Source organism: Pipistrellus kuhlii, unplaced genomic scaffold, assembly GCF_014108245.1.
Source record: "Pipistrellus kuhlii isolate mPipKuh1 unplaced genomic scaffold, mPipKuh1.p scaffold_m20_p_9, whole genome shotgun sequence".
NCBI classification, from domain to species: Eukaryota; Metazoa; Chordata; class Mammalia; order Chiroptera; family Vespertilionidae; genus Pipistrellus; species Pipistrellus kuhlii.
This window is the reverse complement of record NW_023425595.1, coordinates 10,763,708-10,787,570: the sequence shown is the minus strand read 5'-3', so window position 1 is coordinate 10,787,570 and position 23,863 is coordinate 10,763,708. Positions and strand designations below refer to the sequence as shown.

General features: G+C 36.1%; 3 protein-coding genes across 3 annotated transcripts; all 3 read right to left on the bottom strand.

Moving 5' to 3' along the window:
- Window positions 1–1,246: 1,246 nt before the first annotated feature.
- LOC118712621 (olfactory receptor 5F1) lies at window positions 1,247–2,191 on the bottom strand. The gene has a single exon (XM_036426548.1). It carries the CDS (start codon window positions 2,189–2,191, stop codon window positions 1,247–1,249), a length of 945 nt encoding a protein of 314 aa, XP_036282441.1.
- A 3,564-nt stretch (window positions 2,192–5,755) lies between these two features.
- LOC118712624 (olfactory receptor 5F1) lies at window positions 5,756–6,700 on the bottom strand. The gene has a single exon (XM_036426551.1). The coding sequence runs from the start codon at window positions 6,698–6,700 to the stop codon at window positions 5,756–5,758; it is 945 nt and encodes a 314-aa protein (XP_036282444.1).
- Window positions 6,701–14,811: 8,111 nt separating this feature from the next.
- On the bottom strand, window positions 14,812–15,756 carry LOC118712623 (olfactory receptor 5F1). The gene has a single exon (XM_036426550.1). It carries the CDS (start codon window positions 15,754–15,756, stop codon window positions 14,812–14,814), a length of 945 nt encoding a protein of 314 aa, XP_036282443.1.
- Between the last annotated feature and the right edge of the window lie 8,107 nt (window positions 15,757–23,863).

Sequence of the window (23,863 nt, the reverse complement as noted above, 5' to 3'; positions counted from 1 at the left end):
AGGTCCCGGGTTCGATTCTGGTCAAGGGCATGTACCTTGGTTGCAGGCACATCCCCAGTAGGGAGTGTGCAAGAGGCAGCTGATCGATGACTCTCTCTAATCGATGTTTCTAACTCTCTCTCTCTCTCCCTTCCTCTCTGTACAAAATCAATAAAATATATATATTTTAAAAAGAAATATTTAGCTTTGCCTGCAAAAATAATGGGTCACCTTTCATAGAATGTGACACAGTAATGAGTCTAAAAGATAAACAAGAGTTTGACAGTCAGATATGTCACCAAGCTACAGGGTAAAAGTTGCCGGTGTCTCCTGAAGGTTTCAGCACTGTATCTTACAGTTAGATATTTATTAAATGCTTCAGTAAATAGAGAAAAGTTGGTGCATGTAATGATTGTTGCATAGCTTACCAAATATTTAGAGCAATAATAACAAGTAACTATATCTTCTCACTTCTATTTTAAAACCTTCATAAGGTCCTTCTCCCTTCCTCAAATTCAGATATAGAAACTTGAGACTTGTTATACTCTATCCTCTTGTCCAAATTTATTTTTTCTTATGTTAATATCTGTTATTACAGATAAATCCAATCCTTGGCCTGAACAGAGAGCTTTAGCATATAAACAACCAAGATGATGCTTAAATTGTAGGTAATAATCATGTTACGTTATTTGAGGTTAAGAAATGGCGTTTAAAATATAAAAGCTGTTTAAGTTATAAAGGCTGGAGAGTTTATATTGGTAATTAAAACTATAATCTTAAAATTTAAATATTTTTCCAGGAGATAATTCAATATTTAAAAATGAATAACATTTTCAATTTAACAAATTTTGACAGGTAACAGATGATATTCTCTTAGAAATCACAAATGGTAGGAAAAGAATACATGAGGAAAAGATAAATGTGCAATTACCAATGTTTACTATAGCTAGTTTTAGGTAATATTGTGACTTTTATCTCTAAATATCCAATAACTTTGTTTCCCTAGCTAAGATTTTATTACAAATAGGCCTTATCATTTAGAACTCAAGAAGACACAGAATGGATACCTAAAAGTCTTATGGTTTTATAGAAGTTTATTAATATACTTGAATATAAAAGGAATGAATAAGAATACATAAACAGAAATATTTTTATATTATGTATAAGAATACATAAACAGAAATATTCTTATTAAAAAACAAGTAAGCTTGAAAAGGCTTTGCAAATTCATTAAATACTCTGCTAGGTTCAAAAAATTAACCAACAATCACAGAAATGAAGGGATCCTTTTCCTGGTGATTACATTCCATAAAGCCTTCTTCACTTCCTTATTCCTGAGGCTGTAGATCAGTGGGTTCAACATGGGGATCACCACCGTGTAGAACACGGAAGCCACTTTGTCCTGACCCAGGGTGTAGCTGGAACTAGGTCTCAGATAAGTATAGATGGCGGTGGAATAGAACAGAATTATGGCTGTCAGGTGAGAGGCACAAGTTGAGAAAGCTTTGTGCCTCCCCTCCCCTGAATGCATGCGAAAGATGGAATAGAGAATGTAGGAGTAGGAGGTGAGAATGACCAGCAAAACCCCCACCATATTCACTCCAGCAAAAGTGGAAAAGATGCTCTCATTCAGGCGTGTGTCCGAACAGGAGAGCTTAAAGAGAGGAGGGCTGTCACAGAAGAAGTGCTGGATGACATTGGAACTGCAGAATGGCAGGCTACTGACATAGCTTGTGTTCACCATGGAGTTCAACAGTCCCGCTGCAAAAGCCCCTGCTGCCATTTTAAGGCAGACTGTCCTGGTCATGACCAAGGGGTACAGAAGAGGGTTGCATATGGCCACATACCGGTCATAGGCCATTAAGCCAAAGAGGATGCATTCAGTTGTGGCCAAGGCGATAAAGAAGTACAGCTGCAGAAAGCAGCCAGCAAAGGAGATGGTTTTCTTCTCTGACAATAAATCCACCAGCATCTTTGGGGTGATGGTGGATGAATAACAAACATCCACAAAGGACAGGTTAGCCAGGAAGAAATACATGGGTGTGTGAAGTCTGGAATCAGCCATGATTAAGAAGATCATCCCAACATTCCCACAAACTGTCAGTGTGTAAATGACAGAAAAGAGCACAAAGAGGATAATCCGTAGCTCCTGAGTGTCTGCTAATCCCAGCAGGATGAACTCTGTCACCAAAGTGTTATTAGTTCTCGTCATGTATAACACATACAGTTAGCTTAAGATGTAGATATTTTTGCTCTCCAAAGGTTACAGGAATCAGTAGAAATGTTAATGAGGCTATTCCCACATGAAAAATAAAAAATAAAAATAAAAAACTTAGGTTAATATAGTATAGTAAGTAGAGTGACTAAAGAAAGAGGAAAATTAATGGAGACATGAAGAAGCATTTACTATTATGAAGCAATTGACCTTATTAAGCCTGTTATGAGGTTCCTCAGATTGCTGGTCTCTATCCAGGCACTCCACGTATGTTTCTTCAAATGCAACAGGTGTTGTTCTCTACCCGCCCACATTCACATGCAAAGGAAAAACATATTGCTGCCTTAGTCTCTCCCAGTCCCTGAAAGGTTTGTGCATTTAACACAAATCCATTGTTTATTTCTCAGGACCTCTTTGTTTATTCTTCAACTTTAAAATTCATGCATTGCCTCCCATAAATTTCTTGTGTACCTCAAGCAACAGAAATAATGCCCATTTTAAATAAACCATATTTTGGTATCTATTGTATATTTTAGGATGATTTTCTAGAGTTTCCAAAATGAACTAATTATTCATGATACAAAGTACACAGTCAAATTAATGTCATGTAGTTGCAGATACAGTACCTGTCCACTGCAGTGAATAACAGCATGAAATTTTATGAGCTTCCTTCCCCAGTGTCTTACTCATGCAGACTATTATTTTCATTTTTATTAGGGGTTCTTAGTTGGAGCTTAAAAATAAAAATAATAATTTCACTCTGTAAAGGAAATGAAAGGCAGTGAATATTTGAATTACTTACTAGTAAAAATGTGAGAATCTGCCTGAGTAAATACATGTTGCTGCACTTTTATTTTGTTTTTCTGGAAGAGAATTGGGTGACCATGGGGACTGTATTATAGTGTTTAATTGTGTAGTCAATCCTCTAATGGCAGAAACTACCAGACACAAAATAAAATAAAATATAATCACATGCAGTAATGTGGAATCAAACATTGCATCATGAAGAGGTCCCTGACCTCTGAATCACCTTAAAGCCTTTTACCAATGTAAAAAAGAAATTGGGTGTTTACATTGCCTCTCTCTTTGTATTTTTTTAGCCTTTTTTCAAATGGATTGTAGTGAAGAATGTTAGTAGTAACTGCTGTTTGGGTTCTGTACTTATTTGCTTACTAAAACAATAGAAAAGCTATTTTGATTTTCTGAACTTATGTATGCTATCTCAATATTCCATTGATGATGGTTTGAATATCCCATTGATTGTGATCTCACTGGTTACTGAAGAACATTTTTTTTGGGAACCAGGACAGCTCAATTATCCCAAATTGTCTCAGTAGCTACAGAAAGTACATTCCTGTTGACTCATTGATCCCAGAATCTGAACAGCACAATCATTTTAAATCGCATCTGTGGTCCCAGATAATGTGTTTCTGTTGATTCAGTGATTCGTAGATATTTTAAATAAATAAGTTGTTCAGTTTCACTTCTGTAAAATCACAAAACAAGTTCTTCATTCCATACCAAAGATGTAATCAATATTTTTGTGATATTCTGCCAATATAAGCCAGATGTGGCGAGTTGTTCAGGGCTGTGAAGTCTAGAGTGCTTTTGCTCCCTTGTATGCCGCTGGCTTTAATAAATGACTCCATAATTCGACTTTTTGAGGCGTCCTTTGTAAGATGGGGTACACTACAACCATAGTCTACTACCAAATTCTTATTCTCCCCTTAACCTGAATGTGTGTGTGTGGATGATGAGTCAGCTTAAACTTCAATCCAATTCTTTTCTTAGTGAAATTAAAGAAAAGGAGAAACTAACTAAATACATTGTATAGTGTTTTAAAAAAGTATACCCTGATCAAATATGACAATGAATAAGGAAATGGAATTAATTCTTTATTATTTTCAAGTTGTGTTAGCTTATAGCAATTATTATTCTTTTCCTAGAAGAGGTGATAGCACAGTTTTTCCAGAGCTAAGTATGCAGGTAAAACCAGGTTGAATAGAGCACATTGGGTGTCCATATGCATGGAGAATCTACTGGCAAAGAGAACTCATCATGCATTGAGTTCTGTATTACACTTTCCTATTTAAATTCTTAATTTTCTACACCAGTTTTTGAGAGAGGTATTATTATTTTTACATTTTGAAGACGAATTAAGCAAGACTTGACATTATCCTCATCCCTTAATTTGTGTTCATCTGAAAGACATCTAAACACACATATGTATGTAAAAAGTTTCTGTAGCTGTTTGGGCATATTAAGGATGATTGCATCATCAAGTAATAATCCTCGGTGAACTAAGTAGAATAGTTCTTTTAAAAGCCGGTTCAAGGTTAAAGTTTTTGATGAGAATATTCCTCCAGAATTCTGCCTTGCAACTTTTGTCTACCTTCCTACTAATAATGTTTAATTTTTTTTTAAATGGAGGTATAATTGACATATAACATTATTTAGGTCCTGGTATAAAAAGATAATTATTTAATATTTGTATATATTATAAAATGATCACCATAGCAAGTCTAGCTATTATCATCACTATACATATTACAACATTCTTTTTCCTTGTGGTGAGTTTCATATATCTATTCTCTTAGTAACTTTCAAATATGCAATACAGTCATATTAACTATAGTTATGCTGTAAATTACAACATGTGAGTTATTTATTTTATAACTGTAAGTTTGCACCTCTTAATCTGCTTAGCTTTAATATTGATATCAATTGATTATGTTGGCAATTGATAAGAGATTTCTATGAGCACATAATCCATGGGCTTGTTGTGAAGAATATGTGTCCCATTCTTCCACTAAATATTGATCCCTCTTCTCTGGAACCATGCATTGATAAACACTATGCTGTAGCTGATTCTGTGTATATGTGGTTTTATGTGTATGTACCAGTCCCTTGAGAGATAAAGGAAGTGAAGGAATAGGAGAAGTATCATTGGTGCATTCTAATCACACACACATTTGTACAAACTCAAACATTCTTTAAGAAAGATCTATGTATATGGAGGAAAAATGGAAATAGAAGTTGGAATTTACATTTCAATGAAAACTACAGTTTTGAATTTTTATTTAAGCACCCTACCTGTGATAATTTGATATATTAAATGGAAATATGTTAATTTTAAAGCATTTCCTATATATGTAATATATAACAGTCTTTACAAATCATAAATGATGAATAATAATGCACAGAAAAAAATATGTGATATATACACGTTATTTTCTATTGCTGGTATCATATGATATTGTGACTTTTGTTGCTTAAGACTTTATATTTTTATTTCCCTAGGCAAGATTTTATTCCAATAGGCTTCATTTTTTGAGGACTCAGTGAAGATGCAGAATGATTAGATATGAAAACAGGATCATAAATAAATTTTTAAATTTATCTTAACTTAGGTAAATTTATGGTAATTGCTTTGTATTATATCTATACTTGAAAATTTTAAAATGTAATAACTTAGAATATTCTCATAAAAAACTTTAGCTTTGAACCAGCCTTTAAAAGGTAATTAAATATTCTACTTAGTTCGGAAAAATAATCAAACAATCACAGAAATAGGGGCATCCTTTTCCTGGTGATTACATTCCATAAAGCCTTCTTCACTTCCTTATTCCTGAGGCTATAGATCAAAGGATTCAACATGGGGATCACCACCGTGTAGAACAGAGAAGCCACTTTGTCCTGACCCAGGGTGTAGCTGGAACTAGGTCTCAGATAAGTATAGATGGCGGTGGAATAGAACAGAATTATGGCTGTCAGGTGAGAGGCACAAGTTGAGAAAGCTTTGTGCTTCCCCTCCCCTGAATGCATACGAGAGATGGAGAAGATAATGTAGCAATAGGAAGTGAGAATAACCAACAGTGTCCCAACTATGTTCACTCCAGCAGTAATGGAAAAGATGCTTTCACTCAGGCGTGTGTCAGAACAGGAGAGCTTGAAGAGAGGAGGGCTGTCACAGAAGAAGTGGTGGATGACATTGGAACTGCAGAAAGGCAAATTGCTTATATAACTTGTGTCAACCATGGAGTTCAGCAGTCCTGCTGACAAAGCCCCTGCTGCCATTTTAAGGCAGACTGTCCTGGTCATGACCAAGGGGTACACTAGAGGGTTGCATATGGCCACATACCGGTCATAGGCCATTAAGCCAAAGAGGATGCATTCAGTTGTGGCCAAGGCGATAAAGAAGTACAGCTGCAGAAAGCAGCCAGCAAAGGAGATGGTTTTCTTCTCTGAGAGTAAATCCACCAGCATCTTTGGAGTGATGTTAGAGGTACAACAAATGTCCACAAAGGACAGGTTAGCCAGGAAGAAATACATGGGTGTGTGGAGTCTGGAATCAGTCTTGATTAAGAGGATCAACCCAACATTCCCACAAACTGTCAGTGTGTAAATGACAGAAAAGAGCACAAAGAGGATAATCTGTAGCTCCAGAGTATCTGCTAATCCCAGCAGGATGAACTCTGGCACCAAAGTGTAATTAGTTCTCATCATTTATAACAAATATGAATGTTTTTATTCATTTAAGCTAGTATTTAGTTTAATGCTTTATTTATTTTTTTTTTTTTTAAGATTTACCGAAATAGTAGAAATGTCAATGAGGACATTCATACGTGGGAAAAATTCCTGGTATAGTAAGGCATGGTAAATAGTGACCGAACAAGTGGAAAAATAGTGGGGAAAAGGAGAAGCACTTGAAATTATGAATCAATTGCCTTTGTTTAGTCTGCTTGCAGGGCTCTCAAATAACTGGTCTAAATCCACATCCTCCACTGAAGTTTCTTCAAATTCATCATTTGTTGTTGTCTTTCAGCTCCCATCTAAAATACAAAGGATCCAAGTACTTCTGCTCAGTCTCTGAAAAGTATGTTAGTTTAACTCAAACATATTTTTTCTTAAGACCATTCTACTTATTCATTAACTCCAAAATTCATTCATTGCCTTTCAGAAGTTTCTTGTGTACCTCAAGCAGCAAAAATAGTGACATTTCAAATAACCAATATTTTGACTTCTATCATATCTTTAAGAATGATTTTGTACTCTTTTTAAAGTGAACTAAATATATTTTCTTATTACAAAGTACACTAATAGATTAATGTGTAGTACAGACCCAGTACCTGTCCACCTCAGCGAATAAGAGCATCAAATCCTCAGGAGCTTCCTTCTGTGGTGTCTTACTCATGTAGACTATTATTTTCATTTTTTATTAGAAATTCTTAGTTGGAACTGAGATAGATAAAAATCCATTTTTATACAAAATGAAATACAGTGACAATTTGAATGATCTATTGGTAACTGTGAGACTCCTGAGTAAGTACACACTGCTGCACTTTTATTTTGTTTATCTGGATGAGAATTGGGTGACCATGGGGACTAGATTGTAGGATTTAATTGGGAAGTCAATTCTCTGAAGGCAGAAACTCTGGTCAACATAAAATAATATTAGGTCACATGAAGCTACATGGAATCAAACATTGCATCATGAAGAGGTTTCTCATCTCTGTATTACCTTAAAGACTTTTTTTCCAACGTAAAAAAAATTAATTGCCTATTTACATTCTCTCTCTCCTCCTCTCTCTCAGCTTATTTCAAATAACCCACTGCCAAGTTATTATCCTTCCCTTTACCGGTGTGTGTGTGTGTGTGTGTGTGTGTGTGTGTGTGTGTGTGTGTAGGAGAGGAGGGTAGGGTTTAGTGGGTTTGGTAGGTCTCTTTCTTTGTCTGAGTAAGTTTAGCCTTCAATATAACTCTGTTGTTCACTGAAATTAATGAGAAGAAACTAAATCCATCCTACAATGTTTTAAAAAATCCTATCGTGAATAAATAGGACAATGGATAGGAAAATCAAATTGCTTTTTTTTTATGATTTGGGAATTGTGTTCGCTTATTGCATTTATTGTCTGTGGTTCTTACCCTTGAAGGGCAGGATAATTTTCAAGACCTACATATGCAAGTAAAACAAGGTTGAATAAAGCACATTGGGTACCCATAAGCAGGAAAAGTCTATGTAAAGAGAGAACTCCTAATGCATCAAGTTTTGTATTACACCTTTTCATTTAAATGCTCAATTAATCTTCTATACCAGTTCCTGAGGGAGGCACTAGTATTTAAAACATTTTAAAGATTAATAAAGCATGATTTCAGGCTATTCAATGACTTTGCAATTGATAAAATCTTTTCTTTAATTTTTTATTGATTAAGGTGTTACACATATGTCCTTATTTTTCATTACCCCCTGTCACCCCAAAATCTTAGAAAGTTGGAGAATTGAATTGTTCTTCAACAGAAAGCATTTATAACAAGCTGCCTAATTTTCCCGTCTGATTTTATTTTATCTCAGTTACTTAGAAGATTATATGTAATATATGTATATATCTAAATATATGCACACATATATAAGAATATATGTATATAAATGTTTGTATAGATATGTATGTATGTGTGTCTATGTGTGTGAGTCTTCTAGTAAATTATATCTACTCATTGGGGCAAGTGGAATCTTGTGTTTCTAAAGAAAGATCTGTAACATGGAAGATACTTCTAAAAACTTGACTTGTAAAGATCCCATCATTGTGCAATTAAAAACTACAATCTGATTGACATCTGTACAAACTTCTATCTATCCATATATGTATCTTTCCATCTATATGTCTTTGTCTTCTGGTCATCTTATGAGGTAATGCAGATATTGGCATTCAGAGAAGGTGCATAAGAGATAAATTTTAGTGTTCTGACAATTATAGTCTCTCAACTGAGTATAAATTCAGTGTTAATTAAAGGGACTTTACAGTGTATGAGATGAAGGGTACTTTCTATATTTTTACTTACTCCATTATTACAAAAAAAAAAAACTACATAAAATGGAGTTAGAAAGCATAATTGTAAATGAGCTAAATATCTTTGTTAATCATTGACTTACCTAACAAAAATACATTCTTTTGTTGATTCATATTTCCACATATCTTGATTTTGTTAGGTAAGATTGCTGTATACTCTAATTTAAATATTTTGGGGGGAGTTACAATGAGTCTTTTATTTATTTTTATTTTTTTTCTTTATTTTACTTTATTTTTTCATCACTATCCCCCATACCCCCTTTCACCTCCATCCTTTCCTCCAAAAATCACACTGTAGTCTATGTCCATGAGTTGGGTTTTTTTTTGCACCCCTCCTCCAACCCCCACCCCTAACTAGAGCTATCTCATAGTTTTCTCTCTATGAGTTTGTCTCTATTTTGCTTGTTAGTTCAATGTGTTCACTAAATTCCACATATGAGTGGAACCATATGGTGTTTTTCTTTCTTTGACTGGCTTATTTCACCTAGCATAATGTTATCCAGATCCATACATGATATCACAAATGTTAAAATATTCTCCCATTTTATGGCTGTGTAGTATTCCATTGTGTAAATGTACCATAACTGTTTAACCCACTCACCTATTGATGGACACTTAGCTGCTTTTTAATCTTGGCTATTGTAAATCTTAGCTAAAATAAACATAGGGGTGTGTATATTATTCAAATTAGTCTGTTGGGTCTTTGGATGAATTCCCAGAAGTGGAATCACTGGGTCATCAGGCAGTTCCATTTTTAATTTTTTGAGGTAACTCCAGACTGCTTTTCACAGGGACTGCACCAATCTGCATTCCCACCAGCATTGCACAAGAGTTTCCTTTTCTCCACATCCTCATCAACACTTGTTGTTTATTTATTCATTATAGCCATTTTGACAGTTTGAGGTAATATCTCATTGTGTTTTTAATTTGCATTCCATTGATGTTTAGTGACATTGAGTATATTTTCATATCTCTATTGGCCATCAGTATGTACTCTTTGAAGAAGTGACTATTCAGTTTCTTTGCCAATTTTTAATTGGATTGATTGATATTTGGTGTTGATTTGTATAAATTCTTCATATTTTGGATATTAACCCCTATCTATCTAATGAAAAAGTGAATATGCAAATTAAGCATCACTCCGCTACACCCAGAAGCCATGCCCACCAACCATGCCCACCAGCCAAACAGAGTGAGCATGCAAATTAACCACAACCAAGATGGGTGTGGCCACAAAGAACAGGAGGCAGGCTTAGGATTCCCTGGCAATGGAGGAAGCTAAGTTTTCCACACACCCTGGCAGGCCCAGGCCTCCACTCAAGGGTAAAAAGTTTCAATTATATAAGGTAAGTAAATTCCAACAGAAATGGCTGTGGCCACTGAGCTGGAAGAGCAGGAGGCTAGGGTTGCCCTGGATGATGGAGGAAGCCAAGCTTCTGCAGCCCTGGCCAGCTCAGGCCTTTACTCCAGAATACAAAATTTCAATTAGAGAAGATATATAAATTCCAACAGAAATGGCTGCCGCCACAAAGCAAGCAGGAGGCTTGGCTCCGCTCCAGGCTACAAAGTTTCAATTGTAGAATATAAATAAATCCCAGATACCAGGGCCTCTGCTTGGGTCGCTGGGGGGGCATGGCTGGCCTGCAAACCACCACAGGCACCCGCCCAGGCTGCCCCATGCCCAAGGGAACACTGACCCTGATCTGGGACACACTTCAGGGCAAACAAGCTGGTCCATACCCAATGCACCAGGCCTCTACCTATCTAATAAAAAAATAATGTGCAGATTGACTATCACTCCAACACACAAGATGGCTGCCCCCATGTGTCAAAGATCCTGCCCCCATGTGGACACAAGATGGCCACCACAAGATGGCCAACAGAGGAGGGGAATTGGGAGGCACCAGCCCTGCAAGGGAGGGCAGTTGGGGGCAATCAACCCTGCAGGGGAAGGGAGTTAGGAATGACCAGGCAGGCAGAGGAGGGAAGTTGAGGGCAAACAGGCTGGCAGGAAAGTAGCTAGACATCAATCAAGCTGACATAGGAGTGTTTAGAGGGTGATCAGGCTGGCAGGCAGAAGCGGTTAGGGGCAATCAGGAAGGCAGTCAGGTGAGCAGTTGGGAGCCAGCAGTCCTAGATTGTGAGAGGGATGTCTGTCTGCCCATTTATTCCTGATCCGACCAGGATCAGGTCTAAACAGGCAGTTGGACATCCCTGAGGGATCCCAAATTGGAGAGGGTGCAGGCTGGGCTGAGGGACATCCCTCCCATGCATAAATTTCGTGTACCGGGACTCTAGTCATATATATTGGTGAATATATTCTTCCATTCAGTGGGTTGTCTTTTCATTTTGTTGATGATTTTTTTTTTTTTTTTTTTTTTTTGCTGTACAAAAACATTTTTAGTTTGATAAAGTTCCTTTTGTTTATTTTTTCTTTTGTGTCTCTTGCCCCCCAGGGGGGAGGGTATGTTCAAATAAAATATTGCAATAGAGACAATAATATGAAAGATAGAATAAAGTGCTTACTTATAAAACTCTGCTAAGCCCTATTAACAGGACATATTAATAATGTAATATAAATTTTCAGTTACTTGTTTGTATTTTTCTTCATTTTAAATAACGAATGAAAATGTTGGAGTATAAACTTTTACAATTATTGACCGAGTTAATAGAACAGTGGCTGTCATATTTTAGGCACTTAATTAATATTTGTTGGTAAATGAATGATAAACAAATATATTTGATTGTTTTAAAATTTAAATAAAAAAATGTAAGCAGTTTCAAAATTATATGATTTATTATTCAACATTTTTTAGATTGTGAACATTTTTATGTATATTATTTACCTAAGAATCAACTTCAGGGTGTTAATATTTTACTCTAATAAGTTTATTTCAGTTAATAAAGAAATTGCATATAAGAAATAGTAAATAAAAATATATGATAAATGGGTTCTTTATTTCATCATTTCTAAATGCACATATGGGTTGATTTTTTTATACAGAAAAATAAATAATATGTTGGTGAATTAACTGTAATGTCCATTGAGTTCTCTTGAGATTCAATAGGAAATAGGTTAATTAAGAAATATTCTAATGCTGAGCTATATATTTTTCCCAACATAAAAGAAAGAAATTTGCAAATTTCAAAGGGATTAATTACATTAAAGTAAAAGAAGTTGGGGAGAATCTTCATATCTTTGTCATGCATTCATAATTTTCTCTAAGATAATCACTGTTTATGGTACTTATCCCTCATTAACAATTGTTCTATACTCTCTTTTAATTTAAGCTAAAAAAAATTCTCCAAAGATTTTATTTTTATAATGAGGTCCATTGGGCATTCACTTTGAATGGTGAGTCTGTCTCAAAAAGTGTTAATATTAGCATAACAAATTGGTGGATAGTGAATAATCACTTTTAATGTTAGGTCATTTTTAAATTTTTTTTGCAATTTTATGGTTAAAGTTTCTGACCTCATTGCTTGAATTTTTGTTCTAAAAATGTATCATCGCAAATGTTTATTTTCTATGTTTCTTTATGTCAATAATGGTGCAGGTTAAACCAAATAATTTCAATTTTTATTTAAGACTAAGAAAGGTTAGAGATAATTGTTTTAGGATTATGTAAGACAATGATGTCTATTGTTGCTAATTACTGGTAGAAAATCAATGGAAGGAGCAACTAGAAGAGGAAAGAAAAACACAGTGATAATTTAAAACTTTAAGGAATAAACTCATGTAAAAGTGAAAAACTAAGGGTAATATTTTTGTGCAATTGTTCTTAGATGCTGTTGAGTTTGCGCTAACTTCTGGGAACCCTATGAATGAGTGGTGTCCATGCAGTCCTCTCCTCAACACCCCTGCTCAGTGAATGGAGATTCATGCTTTTGGCTTTTTTGTGTGGAATCAATTCCTGTCATATTTGATATTCCACTTCTTTTACTGTCTTCTGTATTTTCCAGCATTATTTTCTTTTCTCAAGAACCCTGCCTTCTCCCAATGTGTCTGCAGTGAGACAGCATCAGTTTTGTCACTTTGTCTTCAGAATATTTCAGGCTTAATTGATTTAGGATCCACTGAGAGGAATGGCTGGTGGGATTGAGCCTAAATTGGCAGTTGGACATCCCTCAAGAGATCCCTGATTGGAGAGGATGCAGTCTGGGCTGAGAAACATTCCCACTCCTGATTGGAGAGGATGCAGTCTGGGCTGAGAAACAATCCCCCATGAATGAATTTTGTGCTCCAGGCCTCTAGTATAATGATAAAGAATTAAAAAAAAAATACTAGGGAAAATTTTATTTTTTGTGCTTGTGTCTGAGATTCCCAAGACCACCATCAGCTTCAATGATTGACCACAGCTCACAAAATTCAGAAGAGCCTTTATATGTATGGTTATATTTTATTACAGTTAAGAAATAGATTAAAATTGGCAAAGGATATAGATATATAGTTCAGTGTCCAAGAGAAAACTGGCATCATGTTTTATGAGTTATGCCCCAGTAGAATCACACAGTCAGAACTTAATTCTCCCAGCATTCCTGGTTGGTGATGAAGGTTTGATTACAAATAAGCCTTACTTTTTAGGACGAAGTATCACAACCAGAAATGTTTAATCAAGATCTGGTGTTGAGGTTTTTACTGAAGGTCAGTACATAGACACGGAAGGCTCACATAACAGTTCTTAGTTACTCAGTCTTCAACTATTCTGCCCTGATCAAACTAATACCACCAACCCAAAGCCCTGGAATACAACAACAGGCATTCAGCCTGAGCAATATCATTAGCATAAACTGTTAATCTGTGGGCCCCAGGATACAAAGATGTTCTTATTAGGTAGGAGATTCCAAGATTTCAAAGGTTCTCTCAGGAGCCAGTGAAAGTCCAAACCTGAAGACCTTGGAATATGCACAGTTTTGCAGCTGGTTGAGTTAAGATCTTGGAATATGCACAGTATATGCACATATTTAGTGCAGGTCTCCATCTGTTAATAATATCATGGTTTTGGGTTGTTTATTTGCATCTATGCAGTTGTTGAATATTGATTCTTTGAGTCCATACAATTAATCGGCTGACTTTTTTAAATTTGTGACATTCACAGATTTTGAAATTAGTATCTATTTGGACTTACATAATCACTAATGAAAATATTGACCATAATAAATCCCAAAGGCATATATTTCAAACTTCTTTTTATTAATTACAATAAATTAATTACTCAAGAAACATTGAGTAAAGCAAAATATTGATTGATATCTGTATATTTAGGGAATGTGGTAACATTCAACATTCAAGTGAAATAAAAGACTGGAAAATTAGAAAACCAGAAAGCAATAGAGATAATATAGCAAAAGGCAACACAATTTACATTCATAACAGAGGGTTTAATACATAGTCTCAGATGTAAATAAGTAAAGAATGGTAGGATCACACTCAATATAATAATTAAAATCTCAGTATTTAACACTTTAATTTTTTAGTAAAAGAAAAATATTTAGAATATCTCTGGCTATTTTTATGTTAATTGTGACTTATTTCTAAATTCTCAATACCTTCCTTTCTCTAGATAAGTTTTATTACAAATAAACCTTATTTTTAGGTTGGTTGTGAAGATACAAAATGGTTAAATGAAAGTTTCATGATTTTAAACAAGTTACATGAATAATCCAGAACATAATTACTTGGAAAATATTCTAATGAGAAACTGTAGGCTTGAACAGGCTTTGAAAATTTATTAAATACTCTGCAGATTTGATAAACTCACTGGACAATCACAGAAATACAGGAATCCTTTTCCTGGTAAGCACATTATAAAAAGCCTTCTTTACATCCTTATTCCTGAAACTGTAGACTAGAGGATTCAACATGGGGATCACTGCAGTGTAGAAAACAGAGACCACTTTGTCCTGACCCAGGGAGTAGCTGGATGTAGGTCTCAGATAAGTATAGATGGAGGTAGAATAGAAGAGAAATATAGCTGTTAGGTGTGAAGCACACGTTGAGAAAGCTTTGTGCCTCCCCTCCCCTGAATGCATACGAAAGATGGAGAAAAGAATGTAGCAGTAAGAGGTAAGGATGATCAGCAAAACCCCCACCAGATTCACTCCAGCAAAAGTGGAAAAGATGCTTTCGTTCAGGCGTGTGTCAGAACACGAGAGCTTGAAGAGAGGAGGGCTGTCACAGAAGAAGTGCTGGATGACATTGGAACTGCAGAATGGCAGGCTGCTGACATAACTTGTGTTCACCATGGAATTCAACAGTCCTGCAGCAAAAGCCCCCACTGCCATTTTAAGGCAGACTGTCCTGGTCATGACCAAGGGGTACACTAGAGGGTTGCATATGGCCACATAGCGGTCATAGGCCATTAAGCCAAAGAGGATGCATTCAGTTGTGGCCAAGGCGATAAAGAAGTACAGCTGCAGAAAGCAGCCAGCAAAGGAGATGGTTTTCTTCTCTGACAATAAATCCACCAGCATCTTTGGGGTGGTGTTAGAGGTACAACAAACGTCCACAAAGGACAGATTAGCCAGGAAGAAATACATGGGTGTGTGGAGTCTAGAATCAGTCTTGATTAAGAGGATCAACCCAACATTCCCACAAACTGTCAGTGTGTAAACAACAAAAAAGAGCAAAAAGAAGATAATCTGTAGCTCCAAGGTGTTTGTTAATCCCAGCAGGATGAACTCCGTCACCAAAGTATAATTTGTTTTGGTCATTTATAAGAAATATAGTTTGCTTAACTTATATCAGGTGTAGATATTTTTCTATCAAAAGGTTATAGGAAATAGTGGAAATGTTAATGACATTATTCACACATGGGGAAAAAAAAACACATCCTTGTCTAATATAGCATAGTTAATAGAGATACTGAAGAATGAGAAAAATTAGTGTAGAAATGGAGAAACATTTGAATATATGAAGCAATTGACTTTATTAAATTTCAAATAGGTGGTCTCAATTTATATCCTCCACTAAGTTTCTTCAAATGCATCAGATGTTGTTCTCTACCAGCCCACATACAAAGTACAAAAGATACCAGTCTTCCTGCCTTAGTCTCTTCCAGTCTCTGAAATGTGTATTTATGCAATTAACACAAATCCATTTTTTTTCTCAACTTCAAAATTCATGCATTACTTCCCAGAAATTTCTTGTGTACCCCAAGCATAAAAAATGGTGACATTTCAAATAACCAATATCTTGACATCAATTGAATCTTACAGAATGATTTGGCAGTGTTGCAAAAATGAACCAAATGATTGCTGGCTATGCAAAGTACACTATCATTAATTTCATGTAGTTGCATACATAGTACCTGTCCACCATAGTGAATAACAGCATCAAATCCTCATGAGCTTCTTTCCCCAGTGTCTTTCTCCTAGAGACTATTATTTTCTTTCTTTATTAGGGGTTGTAAGTTGGAGCTAGTCTCGTGAAAAAGAAAAAGAACACCTTGTAAATGAAATGTGGTCAATATTTGAATTACCTTTTGGTAAAAATGTTAGAGTCCTTCTGAATGAATACATGTTGCGGCACTTTTATCTTGTTTTCCTGGAAGAGAATTGGGTGACCATAGGGAATTTATTATAGGGTTTAATTGTGAAGTTCATCCTCTAAAGGCAGAAACTTTTTTCTCAAAAGATAATGAACTATAATTATATGCAGTAACATGGAATCAAACATTGAATCATGAAGTGATTCTTGATCTTTCTTTTTCCTTAAGTCTTTTGCCAAAGTGAAAAATAATAATAATAACTGGCTATTTACATTGCATCTCTCTTTATATTTTTAGCCAATTTAAAATTGCCATAGTCAACTACCAAATTATTATTCTTCCCTTTACTCCAGTGTGTGTCTGTGGGAGGGATGGTCCCTTCCTTTGTCTGAGTCAGTTGAAACTTCGGTCCAACTCTGCCTTTGAGTGAAATTAATATGGAGGAGGAACTAATGAAATACATTGTGTGTGGGTATGTGTGTGTTTTTAATATAACCTAATCAAATAGGACAATGACTAAGAAAATGAGATTTTTTTTATGATTTCTGAATTGTGTTGATTTATTATAATTGTTGTCTGTGATTCTAATCCTAGAAGAGGATGATAGCACAGATTTTTCTAGACCTAAATACAGAAGTAGAATCAGGATGAATAAAGCACACTGTGTGTCTATATGCATGGAGAGTCTGTTGGCAGAAAGAACTTACAATGCTTTGAGTTCTATATTACACTCTTCCATTTAAATTCTTAACTAATTTTCACAACAGTCTTTGAGGGAGGCATTATTATTGTACACATTTTGCAAATGACTTCAAGCTATTAAATGACTTCCATCAAGCATGAATTTGTATGCATATTGGCATAACCCATGGACATAGACAATAGGGGAGTGAAGGCCTGCTGTGGGGGCAGGGCTAGGCTGGAAGAAGTCAATGGAAGAAAAGGGGAGACATATGTAATACTTGTAACAATAAAGATTTTTTTTAAAAATGACTTTCCAATGGACAAATTCTTAGGAAGTGCAATAATTGACCTGAGCACAGTCTTCAACAAAAGCATTAATGTCTATCTACCTAATTTTTCTGTCTAATTTTATTTTCTCAATTACTTAGAATATTTTAAATGTATAATATGTACACATATTCGTAAATATAATTCATATATATACACATATACTATATGCACACACACATTTTACCTTATGTTTTCTAGTAATCCAATCTTCCAAACATCACAGCAGTTTGTGATGCTGTGCTTCTAAAGAAAAATCTGTAACATCATGAAATAAACTTCAGGGAATTGGTGGGCAATATAGAATAAGGTAAAGTGGGGATAAATGATGGTGAAAGGGGACTTAACCTGGGGTAGTGAACATATATTACAAAACACAGATGATATTTTATAGAATTGTACACCTAAACCTATCTAATTGTATTAATCAATGTCACCCAATAAATTCAATAAAAACTAGATGTCAGAATCTCATCATCATACTATTAAAAATTATTCCCTGATTGACATCTGCGCAAAGTTTTCCTTTGATTATCTCACGAGGTAATGCAGATATTAACTTTCATAGAAAATTCATAAGAGATTAAATGTAGTGTTCGGACAATTATAGTCTCTTTGAACTGTAGTGATATTGAACAAAGGGACTTTACAGTTATGACACACTGGGTAACTTCTAAATTTCACATTGCACTTACTCCACTATTACTGTTACATAAAACTGGAGAAGTGTTATGCCCAGATTTCAAGATCCCCAAGGACCACCAGGGAGCCAAGTCCAATGCAAAAGCAAAAGAGCCTTTATTCAAACTCAAGCCTGGTCTCCCTGCCTCTACTGATGCAGCAGCAGGATGCAAAGAGCCCCGAGCTTTGAAAGTGTACTTTTTATAGGGTTTAGGGTTGGGTGGTGGGGTGATGCTCAGACCACTGAGTTGGCTGGTTGTGATTGGTGGGGTGAGGGACAGGGTCTGGTTACGTTGGGTTACTTTCTTCTGTATTTCTATTGGCTGATTTAAGAGTGGGTTGGGTAATTCATACATTTTATGGTTTTTCTTGGAAAGGGGTTATGTCAGAGACATAGTTATATAAGATGGAGGGTACAGTACAAAACATAGTCAGTCCTGCTCTGCCCTTGAAAGGAGGCCTATGTGCTGGGAAGGGGCCATGAGACCATATCTCAAGGCCTGGCCTGGTGTCAGCACTGATAACTCTATCTGGGGCATAGTCCACGGCCTCTTTGGAAGCATGCTCCAACATTCTTACTCTCTAGCAGAAGAACCAAGCAATGCTTAGACAGATGGAGTTACATTTTTTATTATTATTATGCATGGACCCAGAGGAAAATGTCTCTCAAATTCTGGACCCCAACATGGAGGAAATTTCCCTATTTATATGTTTTTACCTTCTTTGTCTCCCAAAATTGGGGGGTTTTCAGCTCCCTTCGCAAGTTCTTAAAGAGCCCTATGTGCTGGGGCTTTTAGACCTCAACCAAAGGCCTGGTCTGGTGCCAGCAATGATAACTTCATTCAGTGAAGGTTTAATGGCCTCTCTGAAATGAGAGTAGTCTTATTTTCCTTATTATTTAAGCAAGCAAGCATTTACAGAAGCCAAATAGTAGGGTTAACATTTCAAACAGCAGTTTTTATATAAGATGGATGGTTCATTACCAAAAGAAACTCTTTGTAAAATGAGGTTAGAAAGCACAAATATCTTTGTTAATCTTGATTTACTTGATAATGATACTTCTTCTTTTGCTGATTATCATTTCCACATATCTTGAAAATATTAGGCAGGAATGTTGTATACTATATAATTTAAATATTTTTAAAAGACTACAACATGAAAGGTAGAATGAAATGCTAGATTATATAAACCTACTCAATTGTATTAATAGGACATGTTAATGCCAGAATTTATCATTTTCAGTTACTTGTTTATATTTTTCTTCTTTTTAATTAGCTAATGAAATTTTTAGAACATAAATTGATACCATTGTAATTAGCTAGTCATATGTAATAGAATAGGAGCAAAAAAAAGACAGATATTATAAACATGTCATTTGGGCAACTTCACCAGAAATCAGCCACATTTCACCACCCAGGAAATCACCAGCCTATTATTCCCTGCAAAACGCTGGGGGAGGGGGAGGAAGGAAAGAAAAGATAGACACATCCCAGGTAAAGTTAAGGTGACATAGGAAAGATACTTGCCTGTTAATTATAAATGGGAATAGAGATCATTGGCCAGAGTGGGCATGGCTGCTGCAAGTGCGAGAAGATTTGGGAATACATAATCACCTAAACAAAGAAATGTGCTCTCTTTTGCCCGGGTGGTGTGGCTCATTGGTTGAGTGTTGACTTATGAACCAAGAGGTCACAGTTTGATTCCCACTATGGATCGTGGGCTCAATCCCCAGTAGGGGGAGTACAGGAGGCAGTCAATCAATGATTTTTCTCTCATCATTGATGTTTCCATCCCTCTATCTCTTTTCTTTCCTCTCTGAAATCAATAAAATAATTTTTTTTTTAAAAAAAAAAAAAGAAGAAAAAATTTGCTCTCGTTCCCTACACTTGGTTCCTCTTGGCTCCTGGGACTCTTATTTTGCTCCTTCCTGTTTTTCCTCCATAACCATGTGGCCCTCTGGACCCCATGTAATGGACTAATGGATTATAGCAGTGAAACAAAAATTAAGCTATCTTGATGCTGGACTGTACCCAGCTCCAACATGGAAAGGAAACTCTAGACACTGACTCTGAGTTTAGCTTTACTGAAGCCCTGGCTATATTTCTTTTATGACTGGACCAAGGGAAATGCTTTGGAAACCTAGTAGTATAATTCCACGGAAATAAAGCTTTCCACTAAATTTCATCCTCCCGTGGAGGCCTTTAGAAATGCTTATTCCAACAGTACCAAGAACCCCACTTCTACAAGCAACAAGGGGAGATGAACCCCTCTTCTATCCTGTAACATATGGCAACCCAGATGGAACAAGAAGCCAGGAGGATTGAAACCTGAAAAGCATTACTTCACTGCTACTCTCCTATCAACCTGCTGTTCAGCCCACATCTGGTCTGCAAAGGGAAGAGAAAACACCCGGACTGGATTATGGTGAGTTAAAACCTTGTCTCCTAAACTGGGGATTTTATCACTCATTTGCCTCTCTTTCTCTCCTGGTTCATTTTTTTTATTTCGGTCCTGCGGCACCTCTTGGCATTGCCAGTCCTTGTCCAAACCCCTAGGCCTGGGCCCGTTTCCTTGTGCCCTGCACAGCTTCAGCAGCCTGCACAGACAGGATCCGGCATCTTGGGCTTGTAAGGGCCAGCAACCTGGAGCCCTTCTCGGGGACTTAGGGCTTGACTCAGAGTTAAATAGGAATTTTAGGGGTAAAATAAGGCAGGTTTAGGAAATTTTAGAAATGTTGAAAATTAAGGGGACCATGGAGGAAAGCACCAGTCTGCAGAGCAGCAGAAGGTATATTTCCATAGAATGGGGGAGCTGGAAAGCTGCAACACATATATTTCCATAGAATGAGGGAACTGGGAACAACAAAAGGTCTATATTTACAGAATAAAGAGAAGGACGCCCATTATTCAGAAGGAGAAGAAGAAAGCCCAAAGGGAATAGGAAAACAATAAGGAAGGAGATGGGGAAAACCTCACATGTCCCAGGTGAGGATCCACCTTTGAACCCAGAGTTACTATAGTAACCAGTCTAAGGACTAGTGACCAATCAGAGGGGATATAAAGACACCAGGATCTGCAGCCTTTATAAGCCATAGGGAAAAGGAACTCAGTGGGACCCTTCCTCCCACCCCCACTTGGGAGTCCATTCTGTGGGACTCTTTCTCTCTCCCCATGTGGGGGTCTGTACTAGTTCCTCAATAAATCTCCACCTTTGCTATATGACTCTCTGTCCATGGATTCATTCTTCTATTCCAGCGAACAAAGAATCCTGGTTCTAGTCCAAAAATTCTGTATCACAGTCCAGAGTGCAGCTCACAGCCAAGGCTGAAGGGTATGCAGATCTGAGGGACATGTGGCTGGGTTGGGGGTGATGGTGTGATTGGTGTGATAGAGAAAACCTGGACACAGACAAAAGCCACCAAGGAAAACTGCTGCTAGTAGTAAATTGGGACTGCTGGCTGCCTGGTGCCTCCCTCTGCCCGGCCCATTGCTATAGTGAGGGTACCGCAGCCATCTCTATGCCGGAGAGCTCCACCCTGACAATCACATTGCTTGAAATTATAAGGTGAAGCCCTCCTGGCGGCCATGTTGTCAGGGAGCAGAAGTTATAACCTGACAGTGGGTCTAAAAAACTACAATTTCTTTTCACCCGATAATTGCTACTGATACTGTGTTTCTGTTAAAAACAGTACTGCTGTTTGTCACATGCAAACATGACTACTTGTCTAATAACACTTTTTCCACAATAGAAAAAACACCTTAAATTTAAAATACTCAAAAACGAAAATTAAAAATTTGTTATCTAATCTTGATAATTGTTTGAAAACAATAAAACAAAACATTGATTGATATCTGTATATTTAGGGAATGTGGTATCTTTGAACATTCAAGTGAAATAAAAGACTGTAAAATTAAAAAAAACTTGAAAGCAATAGAGATATCATAGCAAAGGACAACACAATGTACATTCATAAGGAAAGGTTTAATAAATATTCTCAGGTTCTAAAGAAAGAAAGAACATAAAATAGCATTCAATATAATAACTACAAGTCTTAATATTATTACAGTACAAGTTTCATTTTTAAATTAAATAAAAACATTTGGAATGTATTCCATATAAATACATTGAACAAGTAAGAAAATATAATTTTAAAAATATTAAATAAATAATCTAAATTTACATAATTAAATAAATGGAATGAAGAAATACTTAAAATTTACATAAGAAGCACATATTCAAGGAATTTAAAATAAAATTCTATCATCTTTAAGTGATAATAATCCCCAAAGTAGGAAATGTTTGTAGATTTTGTAAATGAGATTAATTACATGTAGGAGGGCTGTACTGGGGAGCAGGCAGAGAACATGGTATGTCTGAAATATGATATGTTTGAAAATCCAAGTCTCAGAATATCTGGATTCTATTGTCCAAATTTTATTTCATTGAAAATGAATACATTCAATGGAAGGAATATAATATTAGTATTTACTGGTGAAATGTCTTGGTTCCAAATATGATGTGACAAAAAAAAAAATGTGGAAAGAATCCAGCCAAAAAGCAGCAAGGTGATGCAGAATAAAATATGGGATCTACACAGTGAAAGAATGAACCACCTTTGAGAACTACCTGGTCATTCTGCTGCAGGCCTCCAGGGCCAGTAACCAATGTGGGGTGAGAACATGGCCCCTGGAAGCACAGACAACACTGATTCCTTTATGAACATCCATCTGGCCAAGATCAACTGCATGGACCACTGAGTGCATTGTATGTATGAGCAGGGTAACCTGTTAGCGACAGGACATGAAGCTTTCTATGCCACATCGGCCATCATCTCTCCAATCAGGTGCCACTTCAAAGACAAGGGCAAGAGATGGGTCTTGAGGAATTTTCCTTCATAACTGTGGCCTTCTCTTTTTAGCAAGCCTTGATCCCCACTCACTTTCCTCCAGAGTTGTATACCAACTCCCTGCTACCTTCATGTTAATAATGTTTCACTTTTTTAAAATTTTTGTTCTTGAGGAATAATTAACACATATAAGATTATATTAGTATCAGTGTAAATAATAATAAATCAATATATGTATAGACTGTGAAATGATCACCACAATAAGTATAGCTTATCATCTATCATTATACATATTTACAAAATTTTCCTCATGGTGGAGAGTTTTAAGATCTACTGTCTTTGCAACTTTTAAATATGCAGTATAATCATATTAACTATAGTCATCATGCTTTACATTACAACCCCATTACTTGTTCTTTTATAACTGGAGTTTGTACCTTTTAATCTGCTTGACTTTAATATTAAAATTAAAATTATTTTATTGGCAGCCAATAGGATTTTCTGTGAGCAGAAAATTTGTTAGCCTTTTGTGAAGAATATATATCTCATTCAGCCATTGAACACTGAGCCTTCTCTTTGGAACCATCCACTAATTATATGCTTTGCTGTAGTTGAACCTTGTGTATGTGGCTTTGTGTGTCTGTGTCAGTCCCATGAGAGAGAAGGAAAGAGAAGGGTTGGGCTTTTTTAAGAAGGGAAGGATACAGAAAAGTTGTAATTGGTGCATACTAATCAGGCAGCAGTCTCTTGATAGCATGCTTTAAATTGAACTTCTAAAATTTTATTTGAGGAT

Bases quoted from the DNA above. Each gene is read 5' to 3' on its own strand.
- LOC118712623 (XM_036426550.1), bottom strand. From the start codon at position 15,756: ATGACCAAAACAAATTATACTTTGGTGACGGAGTTCATCCTGCTGGGA.
- LOC118712624 (XM_036426551.1), bottom strand. From the start codon at position 6,700: ATGATGAGAACTAATTACACTTTGGTGCCAGAGTTCATCCTGCTGGGA.
- LOC118712621 (XM_036426548.1), bottom strand. From the start codon at position 2,191: ATGACGAGAACTAATAACACTTTGGTGACAGAGTTCATCCTGCTGGGA.